Source organism: Saccostrea cucullata, unplaced genomic scaffold, assembly GCF_032062105.1.
Source record: "Saccostrea cucullata isolate Sc308-1 unplaced genomic scaffold, CSIRO_AGI_Scuc_v1 ctg10473, whole genome shotgun sequence".
Taxonomy (NCBI): Eukaryota; Metazoa; Mollusca; class Bivalvia; order Ostreida; family Ostreidae; genus Saccostrea; species Saccostrea cuccullata.
In genome coordinates this window covers 1-19,433 of record NW_026924189.1, presented here as the reverse complement: position 1 = coordinate 19,433, position 19,433 = coordinate 1, and the positions used below count along the sequence as shown (strand labels likewise).

The following is a 19,433-nucleotide window of genomic DNA, read 5'->3' as shown; positions in this document are numbered from 1 at the left end:
CTGTAGATTTTAGGATAAAAATGTCTAAATAAAGATTAAATATAGAATTTAGCAAAAAACGTGACCGAGGTACCCCGCCATTTTTCCTTGTGAATTTAAAAAAGTATGTATATACATGTACATGACTGGCAATTTTTTTTTACCAGTACATTTTCCATTCTAGGGACACAATGTTTACGTATATATGTACCGTTTTTACATTAAAATACACAATACAATGATTGAAATATGTTAAATAAATAACTCTCACAGCTGATTGCGTAAACTGATTACTGTATATATATCATTTCCTCTACAGATGACGAGATCCAAAGGCGACGCCGAGTGTAATGATCTGTGTTAATTTCGGTGGCTGTTTATTAATACTTATCTCCGACTAGGACAATGTAATGGAAACATTACCATGTAAGTATACAGTGCATGTCTGTGGAAAATTATCTTTAAAAGTTAGAGGGGTCGTTTTCCACCCTATAAACGCAATGCTTCTGTATATTGTTAAAATGAAAGTAACTTATTAAATATTCATAAAATGTGTGAAATATTAATTTGACCTAATGTGTTTGAAATACTGTATTTTATTTTGGAGTTATCAATATGCATGTACGATTTTTTTCCCTCTAAATATACACTCTCGATCTGTTCAAGAGGAGAAAGGAAATAGAAAGTTTTTTTGTATAGAACATACTGTTTTATGGATGCTTCTAGATGCAAGTTTTTTTTAGCTTATAATTTATCAATAATTTTGTATATTTAAAAAATTGATATTCTCCTTTTAGACGTATATAGTAAAAAAAAAAAAAAATCTATTTTTATCACAGGTAAAGAGTAGGAGTTTCATTTGATAAAGAAATGTTCTGTTTTGTTTTAAATATTGGACATTGCATAAACTCTTACAAATCGAAACAACTATATTAAGCCCGATGGTTAATAAAAATTGTAGCAAAAGTCTAAATAACATATATTTAGTACAAATAAAAATTAATGATTTCCCTTTTTAGAATAACGCAAAATATATACGTTTGGAAAAAAAAAAAAAAAAAGCTGATCCATAAATATGCATAATAAAATGATTATAACATGATTTGCCTGGTTTGTTAGAAAAATGTTTGATGGTTTGGATTTTTTTTTAATTTTTAAATATACCCTAAAAACTTTACCTCTTAATTTAAAGTAAAATAATACCCGGTAGTGCTAAAACAATTATTATTTTTTTTATAGATATGAATCATTGATGGCTGGTTGGACTTGCATCAAGTGTACGATTTTAGTTGCATTGATTTCGTCAGTCAAAGCCGAAGGTCAGAGGGATTTTTCTATGATTATATATAAAACCGGTATACCCTACGTGTATGTATGCTGAAAATTAACATAATATGCTTGAGTGCATGTATATATTTTTTAAGGTATTATAGTATGGCATAGAATAATGATTGCTCATTTGTTATGAAATATACTCAGTACTCAATTTTTATGTTATCTTATTGAAATTTTTTGAAGAGGGGGGGGGGGTATATTGGATTCAAATGCAATCTCCCTAGTGACAATGTATGGCAAAGCCCGTTCAACTATTTGAACCTTAACATATATAATATCTATGTAAACTTTTTAAGTTTCCTTTAAAAATGGACACAAATACACTGTATAAGCAAATGTGTGTAGTTGTGAACCATTTATTCGTTCCGAATTACGGAATATCGCCAGAGAGGTGGAATTGTATTAATATTACCATTTAAAAGAGCTTTTACTTGGTGTAAAGAAGCTTCCCCAAAGTCCCAGAAGTCAATATGTTTACGATCTTAGCAACCACTAAAAGTTCGGCGCCAAAGAACGATTACTGAAGTGCACAAAATAATCAAACATAAACTGAATTGTGTAATAATTTCAAAATGGTTTTCAATACAAATATGACCTTGTTTATATGATATTATACATTTAGTAGGAATACCGTATACATTAGGTACTTAGTTTTCTTTCCAAACCATATATTTAATATATTTATTAGATCTTAGTAAACGGATATAACTTTTTTGTCAATGCCAACACAAGGTTTGAAGAAAGTTAAACTGATCTTTGGCATACGGAAATGAATCATTTACAGAAACCGTTTCAAGCCATGGTTCGGAGTCCGCATATAGCTCTCTCCAGGGTTCGGGAGAGGATCGAACATAATGGCCGTGGTTTGCGACAATACATTTCAGATAGCCCAAGTTTAAAAGAATGTTCGCTGTCTGTCGTACTGTAAAGTCAGCTGGGGTGAAATTGTACTTTTAAAAAGTGCTATTAGTGGCGGATCCATGAATCTTGAAATCAGGGGAGGGGGTGACCAGTTAGGGGTCAGGGTAGGGGCCCACAACAACACCAGAAAAATTGATATATTAAATCATAAGTATATTTAAGACGAAAAAGGGGGAAGGTGCCCCCATCTTAATATGCCAGTGCCTTTGTTAAAGAATTGAAAGTTACTCTCCCTTATGATATCGTACTTACATGATGACTGTTAAACATTTTAGTTCGTATCTCAAATTCGTAGTTCAAGCTTAAATATATATGGGATAATGAAAATTTGGAGGAAATGTGCAACTAGAGAATTTATATTTCAGAATGTGCAGTAAAAGTAGAGCAGATTGTCAGAAGGGAAGAGCGTAAGTCAATATTTCAATATTTTCTATTTACATGTATATTCTTTTCTTGAATCTTGTACACAGGACGGATTTTGTATGCAATGTAGGTAAAATTTTCTTAGGGATGATAATATATAGACATACGGGTATATTTAAAAAAAAATAAAAGAGATTAATTATTGTCTTTGTATTAATTATGTTTTTCCCTATTGCAGCATTTTTCAATAGAACAAACTATCGTGAAAGATGTAAACTTCCAATTGATGGTGAGAGTTCATTTAAAAAATTGATATCTTTGTTAATAATAATATGATAAAGCTATTTTCATCAAGTCAAATATATTACAAAATTTTAGTCCTAACATCTCATAATACATGTATCTTATAGGATTCACAGGCACCTGACAAATGGATGCCCCCCTCCCTCCCCCCTCCAGTTAAGATTTTGATTATAGATTGGCCTTATATGTATATAAAATACTAGTCTAAAAAGTATTTTTACACAACTTATGAGGCAAATCTCTTCATCTTAATGAAAGTGGAAAATGATATCAGATATCGAAATAAAAGATACATGCAATGATAGACTAGGAAATCATGCATTTTTGATAATTTTTTGTGCCTAATAAAATTCTCAGAAGCTGAAGGGGGTGGGGGATTACACGATCCATTCGTCAGGTGCTTGTGATTGGAATTGTTCTGTAGGTTGTGTAATAAATATTCAATTCCCTGCCCTTGCTCAGGATTGCATATAGTACTACACAAAGATATACAGTTCAAGTGGCCTTTCTTTTTTCAATCTCGATGAGCAGTGTTGCATTAGAAGGTCTCCAATTACTATAAAACTGTGCTTCTACAGTTTACATATATATCAATGTACTATGAAATAGACTTAATTAAGACACTTATTTCCGTTTAGCTGTGTAGCAAAAGTACTTTTAACATATGCGAGTCTATTTAAATGCCACAACCTGTACTTTTTTAGTTTATATTTGACTTCAACAAAACTTGCTACAAATTTAGGTTCTATATATAATTCTTTAAATGTTAATGTAATATTAATAATCTACATTTCTCTTATGCAAGTAAAAGTAGTGTTAGAATTTCATCTGACACGTCTGCTTTGTAGGTTTCACAGAGAAAAGAGCACAGTGTAACGGCTACTTTCTTCACCCAAAATGTATATGTTCTTTTTACATGTACGAATTAGGAATAAAGGATGTGTGTGATCTTTCCGATCCCAAGAAGAATGGTAGCTTGGACCATGTGACAGGTAGGTTTTATATACCACTAGGAAGAAAAAACGTTTTTTTTTTTATTTTATTTATTTATTTAATTATTTTATTTTTTTCTATTATTTTTATGTTTTTTTTTTAATATTTCTTACTCTAAAAGGAGTTAGTGCAAGTACTCTAATCTTTTCTTTCCAGTGGATTTCTGTAGAGAATATAGCTTCACAAAGAACGGACCATGTCAGAACAATGGCACATTAATTCCCTCCTCAGATTTGGCCTCCTTGGATGCAAAATGTGAATGTAAGGAAAACTATAAAGGAGAATTTTGCGACGAGTATTACGGGGTACGTTTTTTTATTGCAATTCCTGCTTAATCATAAAATGAAATTAAAAAAAAATAAGTAAAATATTAAAGCAATTAACATACAATTGTAAATAATCCATAATACTAATTTTAATTTAGAAAATTAAGTGTCGAGATACCAACCCCGGCGTGAAGTCGCCCCCAGGCTGTGATGAAAAGGGATTCAATGGCCGATATTGTGTCCTTAAAATTCAGGGAGTCAGCTTTTGGTGTGATTCGGAGTCCCCTGTTTCAGGTAAAGGTTCGAAACGATCTTTTTTGTAGAAAGTATTCATTCATACATTGTCCAATACCCATGGAAAATCGAAGCTTTTACTAAACAATCATACATGTAAGTAAAATACAAGGTCACCAGTGGGTATCCAGTTTGTAAATACATTTTCCTTAGTATAATCAGTCGTGGATCCAGGAATTTTTTCCGGTGGGGAGGTTGTCCATCCCCATAAAAAAATATTTCCAGACAAGCCAAAAAAACACAACTCGCCCAAACGTGAAAAACTTATTTCGTGTGTGTGTGTGAGGGTGAGGGTGTGTATGTGGGGGGGGAGGGGGAGGGGGGGGTAGTAGTTTTGAATTCTAATGCTTCTAACCTTTACCTGACTGTTTATACCAACTTAACACCGATCGGCATTGTGGAGGGTGTCTGCGTTTTCTAGAGGGATTGAAGGGCACATTTTACTTGGTTAAGTATATGAATTTAATAACTGCAAATTCCGGGGGGGGGGGGGGTTTACAGTCCCTCATCTTGACACACACACACCCCCCCTCCCACCACGAAATTTCTGTTTTAAAAAATATGCTTTTTAAACATTAAAAAATCCACTTGTTATAAGCCACTTATTGATAAACAAAAATAGAAAATGAAACTGTTTAAATATCCTGATAGCATAACCCCCCCCCCCGAAAAAAAAATACAAATTGGATGAAAAGAAGTTTAAATCAGGTGCATTTTCAGTGAGTCAGTGGGCAACTGCAAACAAACAAATTTTTACTTTAGGCTTTGGGCATATAACAGCTGGCAAACATGTTAAAAATTATATTCAATCCTTTTTAGGTCACCTGAGTCACTCAGGTGACCTATTGCCATCCGTGTTTGTCCGTCGGCGTCCGGCGTCCGTCGTCCGTCGTGTGTCAACATTTGAACATTTTCAGCTTCTTCTCTGCAACCACTCAACCGATTTCAATCAAGGTATACAGCATCTGTGGGTGAAGGGGAACAAAAATTGTGAATTTTATAGTCCCCGCCCCCCTGGGGCTTGAGGGGTGGGACCAAAACCACTGAGATTAATGCAATCTTCAAAAATCTTCTTCTTTGCTGCTGGCTATTAAGCAGGCAAACTGTTGGCATGAATGTAATGAGCATTGAGTCCTCTACCAAAATTGTGAAATTCATGGCCCTGGGGTCAGGGGTTCTAGTGCTAGGGTGGGGCTAAATAAGTAGGTAGTGAAAATGCATTATTTCTTTGAAAATCTTCTTCTCTGCTCCTGGGTATTAAATAAACCAACTAAGTACATAGTTATGATGAGCAAGAGTGCCTCTACCAAAATTGTGAATTTTATGGCCCCAGGGTCAGGGGTTCTGGTGTTAGGGCGGGGCTCTATTGATTATATAGTGAAAATACATGAATTCTTTGAAAATCTTCTTCTCTGCTCCTGGGTATTAAATAAACCAACTAAGTACATAGTTATGATGAGCAAGAGTGCCTCTACTAAAATTATGAATTTTATGGCCCCAGGGTCAGGGGTTCTGGTGTTAGAGCGGGACTCTATTGATTATATAGTGAAAATACATGAATTCTTTGAAAATCTTCTTCTCTGCTCCTGGGTATTAAATAAACTAACTAAGTACATAGTTATGATGAGCAAGAGTGCCTCTACCAAAATTGTGAATTTTATGGCCCCAGGGTCAGGGGTTCTTGTTTTAGGGTGGGGCTCTAATGATTATATAGTGAAATGCATGAATTCTTTGAACATCTTATCCTTTGCTCCTGGTTAATATGCTAATGATCTAATTACATATTTAAGGCCAGGATTTATTTTATTTTCAGTTTTATAAACCCTCCGCTCAAGGTTTTGAATTTTCAGAAAAAAATACAACAATTTTTTTTTTCCCATGTCAGGGTCAATTTGAGTCGGGATCGAGATTTCAAATTTACGAACTCGCACTTCCGCTTTTACGATGAAACGGCGGGTAAATAAAGCTAGGTGACAGGTCTGAGAAGATAGCTTGGTTTAGTGTAAAATTCATCGATAAGAGTGCCATTCAAAACGTTTCACCCGTTCAAAGGACAAATTAAATGCTGACGACTTTGTTGCACAATGACATGCTGGTGAGATAATTATGTATTCGTTTCAAAAGTATCTGTCTGTAAATTATTTTCCTCCCCCGGGTTTTAAACTGCCCGTGGTAGCTATTGCATATTGCCAGCTACAGTGTTTAGGTCTTTGTTGTAGCTTACAGTATCATTCTTCAGAAAAGGGTTGCTTATGCATCAGATGTAATGAATAAAACTATGGGAGAAGTTAAGTCCATTTGAGGAAGAAATAAACAATAACCTGAAGAAATAAAAAAAATTTAACAGATTAAAAGGCAAGAATATACAAATATATACAGGCATTTAGTATCATTTGTATCAGCCAGAAAAATTATTTCACACTTAATTGAAAAAATGTTCACCCTACTCCCCTATACTCCCTGTCTGTTTTATGATAGGAATTATAATTTTAGGCATCAAGTAAATTTTAGAATAGTGTCTACACATTCACCTAACACATATTAACACATATTAAAAAAAATGAAGACATATTGAAAGACTTTTAAAGAATTGATTTTTTAAAATATATTTTGATCAACATCACAAAATTTATATAACTGGCCCAAAATGGCAGATGATGAAATAAGCAATTAAATGTTGTACTTTCCTATTTGAAAGCATTATGTTAGGATAGCATAAAAAAAGAATGTACAAATGTTAATAATTGATTTATCAAAAAATTTTTTTATTTCCTTCTTCATAACTAAACCTAAGCATAAAAAAATTCTGGCCTTATAATGAAGAAAGGGGCCTCTTTCAAAATAGATAATTTCAGGGCTGCTGGGTCAGGGGTACCAGGGGGGTACTTTGACTAAAAATAAATTAATGCTTTGAAATCTGCCCATTGATAAGCAATGGTGCCTCTTTCAAAATTTGTGAATTTCATGGTTTTTGGATTAAAACACGAACCAAATACAATCGCTGGAAAGTTGTTACATGATACTCAGGTGACCTATAAGGCCCGTGGGCCTCTTGTTTAGCTCACCTGAGCCAAAGGCTCAAGTGAGCTTTTCTGATCAAAATTTGTCCGTTGTCTGTCGTTGTTGTAGTCGTTGTTGTCGGCATCGTAAACTTTTCACATTTTCATCTTCTCCTCAAAAATCACTGGGCCAATTTCAACCAAACTTGCCACAAAGTATCCTTGAGTAAAGGGGATTCAAGTTTGTTCAATTGAAGGGCCATGCCCTTTTCCAAGGGGAGATAATTATGAATGAGAGAAAAATTAATGGCATTTTTAAAAAATCTTCTTCTCAAGAACCACTGGGCCAGGAAAGATGAAACTCAGGTGGAATCATCCTCAAAGATGAAACTTAGGTGGAATCATTACCTCAGGTAATGTAGATTCAAGTTTGTTCAAATCATGACCCCTGCGAGTAGGGTGGGGCCAAATTGGCGATCAAAGTTTTACATAGGAATATATAGGAAAAATCTTTAAAAATCTTCTTCTCAAGAAGCATTGAGACAGGAAAGATGAAACTCATGTGAAATTATCCTCAGGTAGTGTAGATTCAATTTTGTTCAAATCATGACCCCTGGGGGTAGGGTGGGGCCAATATGGCTGATCAAAGTTTTACGTAGGAAAATATAGGGAAACCTTTTAAAATCTTTTTTTCAAGCACTTCAAAGCCATGATTAGTAATATTTATTATGGAATCATCCTCAGGCAGTGTAGATTCTAGCACGTTCAACTCATGATCCCCTGGGGGTGGGGGGGTTAAAATTCAAGCTCCCCCCCTCCCCCAACCTCAGTAAACTTTTAGTTCTGATCTGATATGTGCTTTTTCCTAGCCGATGTGCTCAGGTGAGCACTGTGGCCCCTGGGCCTCTTGTTCTAAATTTTACTGATAGCTTAGAATGAGGAAAATTATATACTATTTTGTTCACCCCCTAATTCCAGACACATTCTTAAACCAATTAATTTGTATATTTTATCATCCCCTCAACCGTTTATAGTCACCTCTACAGGTGATGAACTATAATGATCTTTTTCAAAAAAAATATCTATCATAAGCTTAGGATTAGGAAAATTTATATACTATTGATTTTCTCTTGTAATAATAAGAGGACAATTTTTTGTAATGTATTCTAAAGGGGGAGGGCACCTTTTGCTTTACTTTTAAAACCAAAATTCTGATCATTGTTTTGATTTATATTGCATATTTTTAGATAATATGGAGGACTGTTCTGTACAGAGACACCAAGCAACTAATGAAAAAATGCACGGCAGCTCAGGAACAACTAGTATGAAAGGTGGGCATATATATTAAGTTGATGTGATACCTGTACGCATTTCACTTGTTACAAAAAATTAATTTACATGTACACTGTATTTTGTCAAAGTTTAAAGTGATCTAAAGCATATAAATACTAAATTTGTTATGCTATGTACATGTTAAGATAAAAATTCTCTATTTTGAAACATTGAATATGATATCTGAAGCAAGTTTATAACTATGTAATACTAATATTTATTATTTACATCCATTCCTGGTCATGCATCTTGTTTTTCTCCTTTAGCTGCAACATTCCTTGTTTTTGTCACACTACTTCAAATGTTATGAATGTGGAACAAATGAGTGAATCGCATAAAGACTTCTACCTGAAGCATTCATCCACAAGTGTCTGTACTAAAACTTAAAGCGCACTATATATAATTGTACTGTATGGTTGCATTTAAGTGACAACATTCTCCTTAATAGAAAATGTGGATGTAACTTCTGACTGTGTCAGGTGTAGAATTGCACATGAAGTTTGATCGACGCCTTGAATGTATCGGTTGTACTTTAATGCGCGTATGAAAGTTTACGGGTGACTACAAATGGGGCATTAACCGTCCTATCATTTTCCTCTATTCATTATTTGTCATTAAACTTTTTTCTCAACTCTGTTTTATATCATTAAATTAAAATATTTTTGAAATATATTTGAAATTATTTCAAAAAGGCTCTATTCATTGATAATATTGTTGTGAGCTGTTCAATTTTTAATTATTGTTTAATTTTAAGTTTTGTGGTAGAAATGTTATAACAAGCATTACCTGGCCTACTTTATATAAAAGTAGGAGTTTAATGTGATTAAATAAACCCTTTATTTCTTTGTGATTGCCCCACTGTATGTCTATTGATGTTATGTTTGTCCATCACAGCGACTTAAGTGTTACCTCTTACGGATCTGGTGAGGAGCTCTTATGATAAACTTGTGTTATCCAGGAGATGTGAACATTGAAGGAGGAGGATTTTTCCGCTCAGACATGACAATTAATAATTGTCAACAAATGTGTGTGTGATATTTGTGCCGTTCTTAATTGTTCTTATAAGTACTAGTTATGTTTGTGAAATGGCAGAAAATTTCAAATGTAAAGAGTGTAAATATTTTAGACATTATGTATATAATTATTATATCAATGTAATTATGCATACATACATATGCAATTCATACATATTGCAGTTTTCATGACAGAAGAGTAAGGGTGCATGATGAAATTTATTAAACATGGTATAATGAATTCAACTTATCAGATAATAAAAAACGAACAAGGCATACACAAGTATACTGTAAGACATATCGATATACATGTACTTGCCTAAAAGTTTGTCCGCCTTTAAGTCGTTTGTATTATTAGGCACATATTTTGGTGGGATTTGCCATTGACCCTCTTATAAGTTGGTACAATTTTTTTGCCAAAATTGGGTGACAATTTCAAGTAAATCCAGTGATGTTTGAACTGGTTTCTATTAATATTTTTCAAAATGAATCTTTATTTAATCTTAAATCATTAAACAAATAAGTAATGCTTACCCGGTACTCAAGATACAAAAAATATCAAAAATATGTAAATATTGTAAATATTTGTACATTATGTTTGATTTAAGAATACATAAATCATCGTGTATATACATGAATTTTCTTTGATAATCCACAGAAATGCATGTAAAATACTACATTTCAGCGTCCAGAAAAATATGAATTTCTTTTATAACTTGCCTATAAGTCGGACAGAGAGTATAAGACCAGAATTTAACTCCCAAAACACTGACTTATAGGCGAGTACTTGGTGTATCCGGTACTCATTCATAAAATACATGTAAATGAAATACAATTGAAAACAGAATCAAAACTAACCTTGAAATAATAGGGAGAAAGTCCCCATTTCCTCAAATACCACGTGCCTGAATTTCTTAAAAATATTAATTGCTCAAATTCCTATACTCAGGCTATAGATCTCTATCACTTGTTTTCTAGCACAACTTCACTATAATGAGCAATTCAATTAGAATGCACACCATAAAAATCTTTATTACTTTATAACAATGACCACAACACTCAAATTGCTCAATGAACTAAAATATGGTCTTTTATTAACGCGTTATTATGATAAATTTGTATGTAGTTCAATATTTTATGTTCAGACTAAAATAAAGTATTAAATTGTTTCAGAAGAAAGACTTCTATACAATCAAATAAAGAGCATTTTTTTAAGAAATCAATATTGTACTGGATGACAGTAATGTAATTCTGCTTCAACCATAACTTACAATGTATAAAAAGTTCTTCCATTACAAATATGGCAACAGATTATAGATGTTCGTTTTCTCTTTCTTGACATAGTAAATTACAATTTTGTGATAAGAGATTCTGGCATCAAATTGGTTTGTTTTAATTACACTATATTTATATGTTATTGTTAATATTATGAATTTAATTTTTATTCATATGCCAAATTTTAAGCTGTAGTTTATAAAATGTTGTAAATATGTGTGAGGCTTTTCAAAGCCTTTTATTCGACACTTAACATTTTCAGTGTACATAACTGAATAAGATTTTGTGAGAATAAACAACACAAAATAACTTTAACATGGTGATTTCCTTTATTATTTTAACATGACATTGTACATATCTATGTATTTACTTTCATCAACAATCTACAGTTGGATTTGGGGTGTTTCAACATATGGGGGGGGGGGGGTACATTTTCACCACTTTAGAGATGGAGAAAAAAGTTTTTTTCTCTTTTTGATAATTGAAACATATTTTCAAACGATAGATTTGCACAATAGATGAAATGATTTTAATCATGAGATTTTTCGGAACAAACTTCATCTCGTTAGAAAAGTAAAATGATTTCCTTCCATCATAACCACTTTTAAAAAAAAATTTTGAGGAAATGACATCATACAATCAACTACTTTTCTATCAAGGTGAACACATATATATTTCCTTAACCCCTGAGATATAAATGAAATTCAAATGCATGAGAACAATGAAATTTATCTGTTTTCAAAAGGAATGTCACTGACCAGTGATACATCACATTTCGGTACGACATCGTAAATGTAAGTTTTTATACATGTATTGGAAATTATGCAGAATTCGGACAAAATGTCGTTGATATGACAAAGACTGAATTAAACTGAAGGAGACTATACAAGATACAGGATGAAACACTATAAAATATAAGTAAAATATATGAAGATTTACATATATAAAATTTAAAAAATATAATGTAAACAAAAAATATTTGGCGGGTCTTCTATATCAATGTTGATTGTTAATGTACATGTACTTAATATGGGACTATCTGTCTGTGCACTGATAATGGAGATATGTCTCCTAGACAGATATTCCTCAATTAAAACCCTCCCACACTGTGGATTATAGGTTAGTAATGTCATTTGTCTGTCACATAAGAGATTTATCTCCATATCAGTACACCGCTGTTATGACGTGAATGCCCCAATGGCATATATTAATACAGGTTAAAAAATTATTAACCTCAAACATAACAAAATAACATCTGAAAACAAATGACCAACTTCTAAATATATCACATTTTGTTATCCTAATTTGGATAAAGATAAATATCAAAATGCATTCTTAATTTCGGCACGTGGAGCACACAAACATTTTACAATTAACCCTCTATTATAACAACCTCTACTTTTTTCACAAAAACTGTAATTGAAACCTCTCATGAACACATTAAGTTCATATTTCAAACAGAATTCTAGAAAAGATAGTAAAAAGTAAGATTTCATTTTCTTCTTTTTTTTAGAATTCAAATTTACCTCTGCTATTCAGCATACATTAGAAAAGTTATTTTTTTTTCAGAATGACTGGGTTAGGTTTAGTTTCTATCTATTTAAACCAATACACAATGCATATGAAACTTGTTGAATTTCAACTTATAAGATTTCTCATTTACCATCATGAAGAATGAAAGTGAAAAAGCTTCATTTATTCTGGTTTTTCCAATTGCCTCCCAGATTTTCTATAACTAATTGCTGCATGTGAAATATATGGGATTTCCAGAAGAAAAACTATGCTTTCAAAATCCCGTATCTCTTCAGAAACTCCTATACTTCTCATGTGAGCTTATGGAATCCCCGTGGATTTTCCAGAGGGACTCGACACAAGCGCCCACTAGGATCATCCTCCCCCTGAGGCCTCCTCCCCCTGGGGTGCCTCTTTTAATTCCTCCAGTCCCAGGGCCTTCAGGATTTCATTAGGATTGACATATACACTGGGGTCCTCCTGCTTATAACTGTAGATTACCTCAGAGCCACCTGTTAGAGATAAAATCATAATAAATACACTCTAAATTCATGTAAAGTACAATGTTGTACATGTATACAGTCATATTTCTTGTTGAAATTTATCAAAATACTAAATTCACTTGTCTTTGATTTCAGTTTTCAATTTTCATTGTTTTGGGTTTGTTTTTATTTTACATCTTTTGTGGGGGGGGGGGGGGGGATTATCAGTTACATTAATAGGGGGTTATTTTTAGGAAAAGCATTAGAGATTCCAGTTGGTAGTTCATGGATGTTTTCATCTTGTGAATAAGTAAATACCAATATACATTCACAAATATATTGAATTTTTAATTCATTAATGTTGCAGGAGGGAATGAACTCAATACAGCAAATTTCTTCTGTAATCCACATGCCAATTTGTTTAGTTATTTTTACCTGGAACAAAATGTCATTCTGATAAGACTTGCTAGGTTCCAAGGTTTCATTTTCTGTACAAAACTACATTCTTCTTACTTTGAAAAAGTCAAAGCCAAGATAAAGTTTCCAGGGAAAAAAGTTAGGATGACAGAAATATGTGTTGTACATGAAAATAAAAGTAAATTTAACTTTGTAAAGTCATTGTTCAATCTTTATTTTAGATTTTTTTTCTTAACTTCTATTCTATTCATTAAAATAAAATAAAAGCTCACATATATTGAGAAATACTTAAACAAAATTTAAGACACTTTCATGTCCTAAACATTTATTATAATATTCAGCTAGAAAGATATTCCCCTAATGAATCTTTCTTTCCTCCTGACTATTATCTTGACAGAATAAACAAGAGATATGCCATTCACAAGCACCCTTGCTGTCGGGAATATTTGTTTTACCAGCGCAATACATCTAATGTTTTTATGTTACTAGGTTACAACCTAACAGGGTATCATACATCTTTACACATGTTTTCTCATTATCTCCGATTCTTTGGTATTACAGAAAGGGCAGACTTGAACAGTGAACATTAAAGAGCTGTTACATTTCACAGCTGCCAGAAATCCAGGAAATAAATGGTACACATGTATTCTGATATAATCCTCAGGACAGTTTAAAAGTTTCTCTTGTAGTTTAAACATCATTTTTTTTTTTAAATATTACAGATTTTAATTGTCACCCTCCTCCTCCCCCCCCCCCCCTTCACAATTTTTGAGGAATACTACTGCAGAATCAGTGTTACTTCTCTCACTATTACCACATTAATATTCATTAATATGTTTAACCAATCACAATGCTCAGTGAGGTATCTTTATATGAATGTCAAAATCTTGACTATCTGCAGGACTGTAGCTCACTGGTACGACTGCCTCTATTTCCTGTAGAGCTTCAGACCTGAAGCTAATCTGTGAAGCAGGTGTCATGCAGATAACTTTTATTTTATCTAGGACATTATTCTGTTCAAAATGTAGCTATTTCTGATTTTTTTTTCTTTTTGTAATTCTATGAATGGAATTTAATTCATTTTGGTCTTTTAATTTTGTGTTAAAATACTTGATATTGCGACTACTTAACTTTGCAGAACTCTTCCGCACTGGAAGTAGGAAACGTCTGTTGGATGGGGTAAATGTGCTATTGAATACAATGCAAGATCGATCATTGTCTAAGAATTTATAAGGACAGATAAGTAAAAAATCTTGGTGGAATACCTTGCTAAACTATCGCTGAACTAGCTTAATCACTTTTTGAGAGGAGCTAATCCTAAAATCTTACATTTTTTATGATATTTTTAACTAAGCAGACTCTTCTCATTAAATTTTCATTAAAAATTGTCACATTTTAAAGCTGATAAAATATTCTAAACTTTCCTTTTGACAATCTACTATATGGAATTCAACCTTTGGCAATACATTGTACTTTTGGCATAAACTTGTTCAAATCAGTCGATTGTCACTACTGTTAACAATGTCATGTGCCCAGAAATCCTGAGAGATGTAGAGCTTTAGTTTAAAATATATTTTATTCATTAAGAAATGGATTGAACAGCAGGCATAAATGCCTATGATTGATCTATTCATAATGTGGAGAAGTAGAGCTTTCTCGACTCTCCCGCAAAAGAGCGACAGTAAGTTAGATAACTGCGAGGTACTCGCGATATTACATATTAGAATGACTCCAGGTCATCTGGTTCACTTTCAAGTAGATCCAGTTCAACAAAACATTTATAGAATGGAGGGGGCATCAAATTTGTTTTCTCTCTCGGTTGCAATTGGAAAGTATCTCTACATGAAGATACATTGACACACCTTGAAAAAGAGTGAATAATTTGTACTCTTTTTTCATTATTCATGTAAGAGTGAATAAGGTATTCTAATTGAATGAGATACTCACCAGCTTTAACAATAAGAGCACCTCCGTTCTGAAATCCATCTCCTTTCATGTTTCCATCAATATTCTGTTCTTTTGCCTAGTGAATTAAACAAAGTTTTACTTTATTAGAGGAAACAACAAGAGGCCACAAGACTTGAAAGGTAACCTGAGTGTTAATTGATTGTGTGTTGTTTTACGTCCCATTCAAGAATTTGTCACTCATAGAGAGACATCACCATAACCTGGTGAAGTGCTTCAAATCTAATCCTTTACTCAGCACTTGGGGCTATTGAGCAGTGAGGGATCTTAATTGTACTAATGTCCACAGTGAAACAGTGCCTTGGTTTTTAAAATCTCATCCAAAACTTTCACTTTAAAATGCTAAGCCATAGCAAAGGAACAGTTGCTACCTATTTTCTTTTGACTTATGTCTGTCACAGCTGGGGTTCAAACCCACAACCTTCCGATTACGGAGCGAGCACTTTACTAACTAAGGTACATAGTACATGTACCATGAGTACAATGAAAGTTGTCACCTGAGTATAGTGTAACACTCAGAAGGATCCATGGATTGAAGTATAAAGTAAAATTAATCTGTTACTAAAAATCCTAAGGTCACAATTTTGTGCAACTACCAGGATAAGAAAGAGGCACCCTTGATAAACATATCTGTGCAATTACGAGGGGTTATCAAAAAGTTCGTGGACTGAGGCTACAAAATTGGTACTATGTAGTCTGTGCTTTCAAAATTTATATGGAACATAAAACAACAAAAAATAAAGAAAATTTGAAAATTTTAGCCTGATACGTTCATTATAAGCCAAATTATTACAAAATATAAACTACATTATATGATCACCCGGCGCTGTCGTCGTTTATTTTCATGACGTCCGATAACGTCATTGTTTTTTCAATGTCCGCTTCTTCTACCTCATACACTTTTTTGATGAGATTCCCTGGAGCTGACTAAGGACTTAAACCCGCCTTGTTTATATGACTCTACAATGTCATGAACAGTGGCCTTCAATGAATATAATATTCCAAAGGGATTAATACACTGGGAGAGATCCGCGCTTAATTATTCCGGCATATTTTGCTTTTTGGAGTTCAATATCTACAACGCATGATCAACGTCTTTTTTTGACGTGATTGATTTTTCACACCTTGACTGCAAATCGACATTAACTGCGTATCCTTTTTTTCTCTGAATCTTTTTTGACATTAAAAGACAAGTACTCTGGATGCATATTATTTCTCTGTAGCCAGTTTCAACATATTTTAGGTCTATACCAGATTTTTCAGGGGGCAAAACTTTATAGAATGTTATAAACGGAAATCCCTCACCCTTTTTGACGTCATTTTCAAGGCCTCATTTGTTTGGACATTCCGTGTAAAATCTGCGATAAAATTACATAGAACTTCCAGAATGAAGTGAAAATGTCATATTTTATGGAACAATTGTGTCCCGATACACACCTGAATTAACGGGATTTTTGGATGTCAAATGAGCATATCAAAAAAGTTTTTCTCAATTACACATAGGTCGTTAAAACGTCGTTTTCGAGGTTGCGCCGCCTAGACATACCATTGCTTACAAAAACATTACTAATTTATTAAAAAATAAAATTTATGATTTATGGTTTATTCTTTAGATAGAAAAGATTATGCTAACTAGATATTCTATAATTCATTGGTGTGCCTAAAGCGGTTTTGATTTTATGACGCTAGTCCACGAACTTTTTGATAACCCCTCGTAGTTTGTCTGCTCAATACCCAAAAGCAAAGCAGAGTACATGTAGATTTTCAAAGAATTGATACACTCTAACTATATACGGTAAACCAACTATTATTTGCGTCATCTTTTAATTTCGAATCAACAGATTAAAATCAATCCTCTACAATTAATTTTCATGACTGAGAGAACATTTCCCTACAAATACTATGCAAAATCATTGGTTTGCGGCGATTAATACCCGGGTATTCAGGATTTGATGTTGGTGGCGGAACTTGCAGATACTTCTTGAACACGATTCATAGTAGGTTTACAGTAATCATAAGAGCCCCATCCTAACACCAAAACCTCTAAATAAGTAGCCTAGACGTTCACAATTTTGGAACAGGCACCCTTGCTCATCATGATTGTTGGTTATTTTGTTATACCTTGTGGCAGAAAAATATGAACAGTTCTTGAACAGAAAACTTGTTCATGTTAACTATGCCTTTGCTGTGTTAGCTGATTATCCAGGGGTAGAGAAGATTTTGAAAGAAATAATGTGTGTTCGCTGTATAATCTGTAAAGCCCCCTCCTGCTGAACCCCTCATCCTAAGGCCACAGATTTTTACAATGCTAGAAGAAGCCTTTGGCCCAAGCAAGTTAAAAAGAGTTCCTACCTTTGCCATGCCTTCTCTGGTAGTCTTAGCAAATATTGCTCCAATTCCTGAGAAAATATTCAATCTGAAATGAAAATCATTTTATTTTTATCAAGTACTCAGTAATACAGTGATTAAGTTCTCCATAAACAGAATGTTCTGACAATTTTTCACAGCATGCATTTCCCCAAAGGCATAAAAGTTACAAAAGAGAAGACATTGTTCAGAAGTATGATTGATTCTGAATATATGATAAGGTGATGCTGTCACCATCACCAAAATAATGTAAAAAACAGAGTGATCCTAAACAATTTCTGGTTTTTTATCATAATAACTTGTTAATGAAGTCAAAGGAGAGGTATACTGGCTACAATCTTATCCTCCATTAAATAGTGCAGGAATTAAATCAAATCATACACAACTTTGAAATGATAACATGGCAAAAGTATCTAAAAAAAAAAATTGATAAGGACAAATTATGTCATAAATTTAAAAAATAACATTTGATTTAATAAGGTACATACCTTCTGAAACCTAAATCTTTGTAACACTGCTTTTTTGTGTCAATATACAATTCTACAACAAAATCAAAAATCAGTCATTAGTTTAGTGTAAATTAATATTTTACTATGCAAAATTATTTTCATTAAGTACTTCAAAAACGTAATTTTTATTGCTTGCACAGCATAACTATTTTATGTTCGTTATTTAACATATCTTTACTCCTTCCATTAGTAAGAATTGATAAATCAAACCAATAAAATATTGCAACTTTTCAAAAAGAACAAGAATATGAACAGTAAATATTTCTTTATTGTATACAAAAGATTTAATTTTCTATATTCAAACCTCCACTAAAAAATCCTCCTTTGACAAACTCTTGCACTCCTAGCTCCTCCACGCCGATTCCAACAAAACGGATGTTGTTGGCCTCGAGGCGTGGATGAATAGTGGAAATCTCCTTAATGTGGAGACGACATGTGGGTCATCCAAACCTTCTCATAAACAAGATCACACAGGTCTGTTTCTCCCAGAAGCTCTCAAGTTTAACCTCCTACAAAATAAACAGAGCAGTTATACATTTATACATCAAAGAAGAGTTATTACTAATTCATTCCAATTTTTTATTTAAAATATCAACTTAATATAGAGTCCTCAACTTCATCAATTCTTGGATTGTGTAATAGCAGAGAGAAAAAAAAAAGCAGACGAGACCAGGATTTGAACTTTGGCCCCCAGTCAGACACTTTACCAACCGATCAGACATGTCTGACTGCTATGATTGCCACATCTTCAATACATTCCATGTACTTCATAGGCATGTTTGTATAACTGAATTGTCAATGAATGATGAGTGTATAGTTTTGTAAATGAACAGCATGACCATGATGACCATGAAAGATTAATTCAGTTGGATTTGTAAGCATGGTAATCCGCTAATGAGAGGGAGTGACATTCAGCACTGTCTACATGATAGTTATACATTGTAGGCCTTTCAACTAATTTTTCAAGTTGCACAAATGGTAAAAAACATTGCATAGATAGATTTATATGTGTACTACATGAAATTATCAAAAAAGATAATAACTTATGCATACTTATTTAAGGAATAACTGTCTTATTTTTTGAATTCATGAAGTGATCAATGGATTG

The 19,433-nt window shown here is 33.1% G+C and overlaps 2 protein-coding genes across 2 annotated transcripts; one reads left to right on the top strand and one right to left on the bottom strand.

Moving 5' to 3' along the window:
* The first annotated feature begins 277 nt into the window (after positions 1–277).
* Positions 278–11,388, top strand: LOC134265941 (uncharacterized). Its single transcript, XM_062748144.1, has 9 exons — positions 278–405; positions 1,219–1,298; positions 2,601–2,642; positions 2,837–2,887; positions 3,750–3,893; positions 4,051–4,199; positions 4,319–4,454; positions 8,701–8,784; positions 9,052–11,388. Exons 2-9 carry the CDS (start codon positions 1,232–1,234, stop codon positions 9,093–9,095), a joined length of 717 nt encoding a protein of 238 aa, XP_062604128.1. The 5' UTR covers positions 278–405; positions 1,219–1,231; the 3' UTR covers positions 9,096–11,388.
* Positions 11,380–18,765, bottom strand: LOC134265940 (prostamide/prostaglandin F synthase-like; the record flags this gene model as incomplete). Its single annotated transcript, XM_062748143.1, has 5 exons — positions 11,380–13,097; positions 15,432–15,507; positions 17,802–17,865; positions 18,305–18,356; positions 18,630–18,765. Coding segments are annotated over 5 exons (465 nt in total), but the record flags the coding sequence as incomplete, so codon positions are not given.
* Positions 18,766–19,433: the final 668 nt, after the last annotated feature.

Excerpts from the sequence above, each read along its gene's own strand:
- LOC134265941 (XM_062748144.1), top strand. The coding sequence starts at position 1,232 with ATGGCTGGTTGGACTTGCATCAAGTGTACGATTTTAGTTGCATTGATT. Across the intron at positions 2,643-2,836 it reads GATTGTCAGAAGGGAAGAGC|CATTTTTCAATAGAACAAAC; the intron begins GTAAGTCAATAT and ends TCCCTATTGCAG. Across the intron at positions 4,455-8,700 it reads TTCGGAGTCCCCTGTTTCAG|ATAATATGGAGGACTGTTCT; the intron begins GTAAAGGTTCGA and ends GCATATTTTTAG.